The sequence below is a fragment of the Danio rerio genome, chromosome 15 (genome assembly GCF_052040795.2).
Source record: "Danio rerio strain M-AB ecotype USA chromosome 15, GRCz13ab, whole genome shotgun sequence".
In the NCBI taxonomy this organism is placed as follows: domain Eukaryota; kingdom Metazoa; phylum Chordata; class Actinopteri; order Cypriniformes; family Danionidae; genus Danio; species Danio rerio.
Genome location: NC_141035.1, coordinates 24,939,745 through 24,949,037, shown reverse-complemented (window position 1 = coordinate 24,949,037; position 9,293 = coordinate 24,939,745). Strand labels below are relative to the sequence as shown.

The 9,293-nt window shown below is 33.4% G+C and overlaps 1 protein-coding gene across 1 annotated transcript; it reads right to left on the bottom strand.

Annotated features, from left to right (window-relative positions):
- Window positions 1-859: 859 nt before the first annotated feature.
- Window positions 860-9,124, bottom strand: LOC100005689 (uncharacterized). The gene is made up of 8 exons (XM_087284101.1): window positions 7,797-9,124; window positions 6,961-7,281; window positions 6,841-6,882; window positions 3,755-4,054; window positions 3,541-3,673; window positions 3,412-3,455; window positions 1,597-1,709; window positions 860-1,493 (listed from the first exon to the last, which is right to left on the bottom strand). The coding sequence occupies exons 1-8, from the start codon at window positions 7,840-7,842 to the stop codon at window positions 1,353-1,355; spliced, it is 1,140 nt and encodes a 379-aa protein (XP_087140227.1). The 5' UTR covers window positions 7,843-9,124; the 3' UTR covers window positions 860-1,352.
- Between the last annotated feature and the right edge of the window lie 169 nt (window positions 9,125-9,293).

Below are 9,293 nucleotides of genomic sequence, written 5' to 3'. Positions count from 1 at the left end.
TATTTTGTAATTGTGTCTTTTTTAGGTCTATAGTATTAAAATAATATTAATAAAATAATATTATAAAATATTTAGGACAAAATTAAAAGGTTTAAATTAAAAGTAGCTAACTGTTAACTTAGGTTTTTACAGTAGTTAACCATTTTCAGACACTACAGTAACATGCTGTAAACGGATTTACAGTTGTATACTGTAAATCTAAAATACAGTAACTTACTGGCAACAGTGTTGCCAGTAAGTTACTGTAAAAACCCTTTGAAATGTCTAACAGTGTAATTAAGTAGCTATTTGGGATGAGCCATATTTTTCTCTAATCAATATCAGAAACAAAAGAATTCCAATAAAAAGTCTTCAGTCAACCTCAAGTCTGAATCGTTTCAAGGTCCCACGTCAGGTTCTTAAAATGCACAAACGAGTTGTTAAAAGGGGTTTCATTAGCTATCAATAACTTGATACTAGAATTTTATATAATTATATATAGTTATACTAACTAACTAACTAACTAACTAACTAACTAACTAACTAAAACAGAATAAACAGGATTTTCCAAAAAAAAAAAAAAAACTTAAGCTATAATTCAAGCCTTTGTTTGTCAAAGGTAAAGATGGTTATGAGAATCTACTGCAGGTAAAAGATTTTTTCTGACAATATCAAAACACTTTCAATTTACAGTATAAAAATTTAATTGTTTGTGAACATACGTAACATGAACATTTAGCTTGTTTAATGTCTAAAGTGCAGTAATGTATGTTTTTCATATGCAGCCTGTGTATCATTTCCTGTAACAAATGCCAATGTAGTGGTTTAAGGAGTGATTCACATTTTATGTTATAATTCAAGAAAGTATTTTAAACTTACATTGGGAAAAACATTATTTATTAGTTAAACTTAAGACACTGTAAATTGCATTACGCTCATTTGGTTTCATGGACCTTTCTGTTCAAAAAAGGCTTTTATGAGTTGCAAAACAAGTGTGAAACAGTAATCATTATTCCAGGACTATGAATGCAACAAACACACACACACACACACACACACACACACACACACACACACACACACACACACACACACACACACACACACACAAACACACACACACACACACACACACACACACACACACACACACACACACACACATACACACACACACACACACACACACACACACACACACACACACACACACACACAAATACGCACACACAAATACACACACACAAAAGTTCACAAATGCATTCAAAGTGTAACAGGTTTTTAATTGCCGATAACAGAAACTGGGCTATTCATGATTTCCACATTTTTGTTTGTTTTATTAAAAATAAAAAAATTCCATGTTTTGTAAGTAACTAACTAAGAGCCTCACAAGAGTAAGTAATTACAGCATATTCAGACGTTGTGCTTAATTTCCTAGTGACCTCTTTAGGGTGGATGTGCAGTCTGTCAGCTGAAGCATACAGAAGTCCTGCTTGGGCCTCATCCCTCCATCTCTGAAAAACACATTCACACTGTCACATGTCTGGTCCTATACGATCAGACAAAAATGAGAAAAGCTTACTAAACAATTGTATTTATTCATAAGACTTTTCTCACTGGTCTTTGGTTTTTGGAAGTCTGGCTGAAGGTGTCTGATACATCCGGATTGCTGGATCCTCTCACAGAGATCACAATGTCAGCATAAGGTACTTCATGATCACTCTGGCTGTCTGGGAATACATACAAAAATATATATAAATTAATTAAATGAGTCGAATATTACATTCAGATTTTTTTCAGATCTTACAATTTTTTTAAAACATTACATAATTTTCCGTGCCTTATTAAAGTAATCAACATACAGTAAAATAATAACATTGATGAATTATCATTACAATTTAAAATTACAGTTTTTAAATACTTATATTTTAAAACGTTATGTCTCAGTCTTATCACCCTGCAGTCCAAGACCGCTTACTCACTGAAGCTAAGCAACGCTGACCCTGATCACTACCTGCATGGGAGACCACCTGGGAAAACTAGGTTGCTGTTGGAAGTGGTGTTAGTGAGGCCAGCAGGGGGCACTGTGGGTGTGTGAGTTCTGATTCCCCAGTAAAAGTGAAGGGGACACTATACTGTCAGTGGGTGCTGTCCTTCGGAAAAAGACATTAAAACGAGGTCCTGACTCTCTGTGGTCATTAAAAATCCCATGGCACTTCTCGTAAAGAGTAGGGGTGTCCTGGCCAATTTCACTTTATAGGCCCTTACCCATCATGGCCTCCTAATCACCCCATCCACTGAACTGGCTCTATCACTGTCTCTCCTTTCCACCTACTGCTGGTGTGTGGTGAGGGCACTGGCGCCATTGTACTGTGGCTGCCGTCACATCATCCGAATGAATGCTGGTGGTGTGGAGAGACCCCCCCAGCCTCATGATTGTGAAGCGCTTTGGGTGTATGACCATACACAATAAATGCGCATAATACATTACATTACATATTTCTTCAGTGTTATATAATCTTCCAGAATTATTTGTAATATAATGCTTCTCGTATCAAGACATATAAAAATATATATTGACCCTCAATATTATTATTGCTTATTATTTTGGAAAGTTCCACAATAAAGTTTAATAATAATAATAATACATTTAATTTAAGAGCATCAGAACACAATAAAAAATGAAATATAGATTAAAAAGAAAGCCTCATAAAATATAAGCAACACTGAAAAGGTGAGTTTTAAGAAGTTAAAACAGTCCAGGGAACTGGCGTTCCTGATGTGTGGGAAGAGCATTCCACAGTTTAGGTGCACAATAGGAGAATGCCCTACCTCCCATAGTGCTGAGTTTGCAATAAGGCTAAAACAAGATGAGCCCTATAGCAGAATGTAGATAACGAGAGGAAGAGGGTGTAGATATCAGATCACATAAATAATCAGAAGCAGAACCATGAACAGCTTTATAAGTTAAAATGAAGGTTTTAAAATCAATGCGTGACTTAACAAGCAACCAGTGTAACTGTTGGAGTACAGGGGTAGACCGTGATGATGTGTGAGTTAACACACGTGTGGCTGAGTTTTGAACATTTTGTAACATTTTAAGTGAATTGGCTGGCAGACCCCCAAATAAAGAGTTACAAAAATCTAAATGAGACATAATAAAAGCATGGACAAGACTTTCAGCTTCTGGTGTTGAGACAAAAGGAAGGATGTTTAACCATCATCATCATCGTCATTAAAGTTTCAAGCAGGCTTAAACCATTCGCAAGTAATAAGATGTAATAAGACAGCAAATAGAGTTCATATTACAGTTAAATACTGTATAATCGCCAAAAATCGTTTACAGTGTAGTGTTAATAAAGATCATGTTATTTTTAATTTATATGTTTCATACTATGCTGTATGATAAAAGTGTAATAAATAGAGATAAACCTTGAGCGATTGGCCTAATCACCACTCCACTTCTGGATGGAACCCTAAAAGAAACCAGATACTGCTAATGAGAGCAATTTGATACATTATAATACTTCGTAATGATTGACTGTGTAAATTGTGCATTACCTTTCATGGGCTATGTTAGAGGAATCTGTTATCTTACATCCTCTTCTGTAACACAGATATACCAGATGGGCCGTCAGGACAAACACTGCAGACACGGCAAAGGCTGCGAACATCTTGGCCCAGGTGAGTCCATCTGTATGGGAAAATGCTTTTTTTATTGGACTATATTATATGCGAATCTGAAAAGAAGCTGGTATATTGTAAAAACCCTCACCTGATGTAATGACCTTTATCTCCACAATGATAGGATGATCAATGCAAGTGCCTTTGGTCTGGCATGTGTATCGCCCACTGTCCTCTTCAGTGATTTTATTCCACTCCACTGTGTCTTTTGTTTCAGTCAAGGAGAAGGTACTGTTTTCTCTGACCCACTGCACTTCACAGTGTTTGTTGTCAAGGGCAACACATTGAAGCGAGAGTGCAGTTTCTGCTGTTACTTCGATGGTGGACAGTGATGTAAGCACTTCTTCAGACTCTGTCTGATCCCTGTACAGCTTCACTCTCAGAGATGGACCTGGACAACATTTAAAAAATATATACAGTTGATGTCAGAATTATTAGCCCCCCTGAATTATTAGCCCGCCTGTTTATTTTTCCCCCCATAATTTCTGTTTAACGGAGAGAAGATTTTTTCAATACAATTCTTAACATAAACGTTTTAATAACTCATTTCCTATAGCTGATTTATTTTATCTTTGCCATGATGACAGTAAATAATATTTTACTAGAAATAGTAAAGACAAACAAAAGTTTTTAAGACACTTCTACAAAGCTTAAAGTAACATTTAAAGGCTTCACTAGGGCAGGTTAGTGTAAATAGGCAAGTTATTGTATAAGGATGGTTTGTTCTTAAGACTATTAAAAAAATAAATAGCTTAAAGGGGCTAATCATTTTGTTCTTAAAATGGTGTTTAAAAAAGTAAAAATTGCTTTTATTCTAGCTAAAATAAAATAAAAAGACTTCCTCCAGAAGAAAAAAATATTATTAGATAACTGTGAAAATTTCCTTGCTCCGTTAAACAGCATTTGGGAAATATTTAAAAAAAGAAAAAATAAATTCAAAGGTGCGCTAATAATTCTGACTTCAACTGTATATTGCAAGCCAATAGAAATAGCACCGGATGTAGAAATATTCTTTTACACACACATAATTGTGTATAGAGAGACAGATTTACTGGGTAAATTAATGTGATGTTGTTATCTTATTAAAGTACCAGTGAAACTATTTGGACGTTTTGTAAGGGATTCTACTGACTGCAAATGAATGCTCATTTCCATAATGATCTATTAAAAGAAGTTTAGTATTATTTTTGATACTGTGCACTCTGCTCATAGTCATTTTTGCTCAGATCATAGTAGTTGACTGTGGCTAGGCAAGGGCATTTTTGATACATTTTACTATTCGTCAAGCAGGTAACATTGTTCTACATTGGAAATACATCGACATCATGTATATTAAAAGGATAGTTAACCCAAATGTAAAAATTTTAAAAGAATGTTTAGAGATTCTAAACTTTTATGAGTTTCTTTCCACTGTTAACACAAAACATGATATTTATTAACCTTCCATTTTTTGTTGAGTAACATGTTTGGTTTCCCAAGATTTATGAGTATGTCTTCTTTGTGTTTAACAGAAGAAAAAAAAAAAAGAAGCACAAACTGGTTTTTGAAGAAATGGAGGGGAAGTAAATGTTGACAGAATTAAAATTTTTGTGTGAACCATCCCTTTAAAAAATAATTAATTTGTACATTTGATGTTTAAGTGAATGAAATAGCCTTACTGGAGTTCCACAACTATTGACTTTATTGTCTCTCACCTACATGTGTGTGTAAAAAGTTTTTGGCATTTGGACCAAACTCTAATTGCTTCTAAACCTGAAACATATTTTTGCCCCACTTGTGTATGTTTCGTTTAACCTTTTGCTCAATTATTTTAAATTCAAAACATTGTTATTTACAACACAGCGTATATTTTCAATCAATTTTTTGGGAGGCTTCAAAAAGATTAGTTCACCCAAGAATAAAAATGATGTGTTTGATTACTCACCCCCATTTTGAGACCGTTGTTCATCTTTTGAACACAAATTAAGATATTTTAAATGAAATTCAAGAGCTCATCCTCCATAGAGAGCAAGAGTCCCAAGGCATTTTGATTCCAAAAAGGTAACCAGATGAATGTCAAAACATTCAATGTGACTTTGGTGGTTCAGCTGAAGCTCCAAGAACAAATTTTAAATACAACGTTATTTTCCTACTTTATATCTCACCTGCATCATATCGCCAGGATGGTTGTTTATGAAGGGAAGTACCACATACTGCCTTTAGAGTTAGTAGTGTGACACACAAACATTGTATTGTCCATAGAACATAAATTGTATTTATTTTATTATTTTGTAACTTTTTTTTTTGGCTGTATTAGGTGTCCTCGGACACACTGAAGTCATTTAAAATGTTTTGACCATGTTTTTTGTTTGTTTTCTGTACTTTGAATTATGGCTGCACGATATTGGAAATAACTGACATTGCAATGTTTTGTTTTTCTACTATTTATATTGTGATTTGAATACAGTTTCAGCAGATGGCTTGAATAGTTATATTTGGAAAGAATGATTATTTAGATTAATTGGGATGATTCTGTACAGGGGAGTGAACTATATAAAATACAAATTAAAAAGCAAATACAACAGATGAAAAATGATAGAGAAACAAACAGATCATTATAGTTTTCTGGGGAGTCAAAACAGAATTCAGGTTCAGAAATTCAACATTGTTTAGTTTTCATTGTATAAAAATATTCCATGAATTTAATCATCATAACTTCATTAAAGTTACAAACTGTACAGTTTCTTGTGCCTGAATGCTTTAAACTCAGTCACAGGCCTTAAACACACATGCAAATTATAAACTTTCACACTATGGTTAAACTCTGCAGTGATACAAACTAGTATATTTCTGTCTATAGAGGATGAGAAAGCTCTCGGATGTCATCTTAAATATCTGTTTCAAAGACAAATTAAGGTTGCAGGGGCCTGAAACCACATGCGAGTGAGTAATTAATAACAGAGTTGTCATATTTGGGTGAACTAACCCTTTAAAAAAACAACACAAAAAGAACATGACCATCGCAAACCTAGTAAATCGCAATTAATTTAAATTCTATCCTAAATTTTGCATCTTAAGGGGAACTCCTACAAATGAATTAGCAATAAGTTCAGCCAATGTTTTGTAAGTCCAAACAGTAGGTATCTAATATTAAAACGAGTGTTTGCGCTGTTAGTAAATCTGGTCCATTAGACTCACCAGCTACATCTTTAGGGGATGGTACTTGTTCTTCAGACTCATCTGTAAGAAGCAATTGATATATGTTTTAAGCAATGGACTGGGATGTGTAATTGGAAACAAAATTCAAACACCTCTTACCATGGATTTGTATAGTGACCAGAAGTTCAGTTTTAATAGGAAGGCCTGGATGGTCACTCTCTTCAGAAAGGCAAGAATAGTTATAACGTGCTTGCTCTATAGTTAGACGAGATGTGTACAAGCCCACACTGCACATGTCCCCTAATTTTGTTTGACTCTCTTTCCAGAGGCAATTGCTACATTCCAGAGTTTTTTCCCATTTCCACGACCCACGAGTGAAGCCGCTGGAACAGTTGTAGGTACAGTTTAAGGTAAGCGGCTCTTCAAGTCTTGCATTTTTAAACTCATGCTGGATTCCGGCATTCATACCTCTTACAGCAACTGTAAAGACCAATAAAGTTTAGAAATTGTATTTTTAAATTCATTTAAATACTGTTAGACATTTCTATGCAAACATCTAAGGTGCTAAAAACTCTAAAAATAACTAAAACAAAAAGACAAAAAAAATCTAGTAGCGATAAAAATATTTAAATGAAAACCTGGAACCATAGCTTCTTTTCTCTTCAGCAGAAGAAAGAAACTTAAACAGATTTTGAACAAGTGAAATTAGAGTAACTTATAAAGGTATTATCATTATTTGGGTGAACTTTACCTTTTAACTTTAAATTTAAATAACTAAAATTGGAAGGAACAAACATCTAAAATGTCAAAAACAGCTAAATTGCAAGTAGCAATTAAATACCAAAAATATATATTCATATAAAATGCATTTATGTTATTGAAACCTATAATTACTCCTATAAACCTATAATTAAAAGATTTTAATACATTAAAACTAACTAGAGGGTACAATTTATTCATAATAAATAAAAGAAGTAGTGTGATGTCTCCATTACCTTGGAATCCTAATTGTAAAAGCAGCACCACAGGAATCAGAAACATGGCTTGGCATTCATTCAAAATAAGTATTCATGTATCAGCATACAGAAATGATAAATAGTTTATGCCATATGTAAAAAAAAAATCTCAAGAAAGCTTCTCCACTGGAGGTGGGCTTGGTTCACAAATAGTACCTTCCTCCGGAAAATGTGGTTAACTGAGCTGTTGGTACATTGTAAAGCATGGCACTATGTGATTGGGCCGTTCCCTAGTTCATTTGCATGACACTATGGTTTTCATGAATAATTTAACTTTAAAAAAATGTACATAATTAATGTAATCTATATTATAAATGAATTGAATACAGATGATACATTTAGACGAGTGACAAATGCTGCAGTTCTAACACGTTTGATTCACGACAAAGCTTGCGGATTGTTGTTTTAATCTTATTTACATTTTCCACGGCTCTAAACAATTTAAATGGAAATTACATGGGTGATATTAAAAGAGGCTCACAGCCTGACTCTTGATAACGTCCATGTTAATGAATCAAAGTGTCTTTCCCAGCAGTTTGATTAATTTATCAGCCGATTGCTGCAGTAAACTGGATCGCATTCATGTTTTGCAGTGGAAACTTGGGGTTAGGACGGTTTGCACAGCTGCAGGGTGCAAAGGAAAAGGAAACATGACTTCACTTTACCACAAAACACTATTTTACTCTGTTTTAATTTGATCTAAACCCAAAGTGTACAGTGTGCTGTATATAATGTGTCTTACAGTGGGTTTTTAAAAATGTATCCTATTTACTGTTCTAATACTATCTTTCTTTCAGAGTTATTGTAGCAAGTAAAACTAAAGCCTAAAGCCATCCATATATATAGTGTATAATGTATAAAAATATTTCATTTAGTTTGAGTCTGTACTGAAAAACTAAAACTGAAATAGACGGACAAAAATGATGTGCATATTTTAAAAAGACAAATGCAGTTTCACTAAAATAATTTAATTAAGATGAAAACAAAAATCTTAAAATAAAAACTAAATATTATGAAGGAATAAAGTAATAGTCGATAATATCTCAGTGACAAACTGCTGTTTTGTGAAACTGAAACTGCTAAAACACTATAAGAACTAGAGACAAACTAATACAGTATATTTAGCTTATAGCACTAATATATGCAAAAACAACAAAATTACTAAAACTAACAAAAAATTAAATGAAAGACAATATGTAAAAACCTAAATATGTTAACCTAATTAACCTAGTTAAGCTTTTAAATGTCAATTTAAGCTGTATAGAAGTGTCTTAAAAATTATCTAGTCAAATATTATTTACTGTCATCATGGCAAAAAAAAAATCAGTTATTAGAGATGAGTTATAAAAATTATTATGTTTAGAAATGTGTTGAAAAAAATCTTCTCTCCGTTAAACGGAAATTGGGGAAATAAATAAACAGGGGGGCTAATAATTCAGGGGGGCTAATAATTCTGACTAATTCTAATATTTGTGT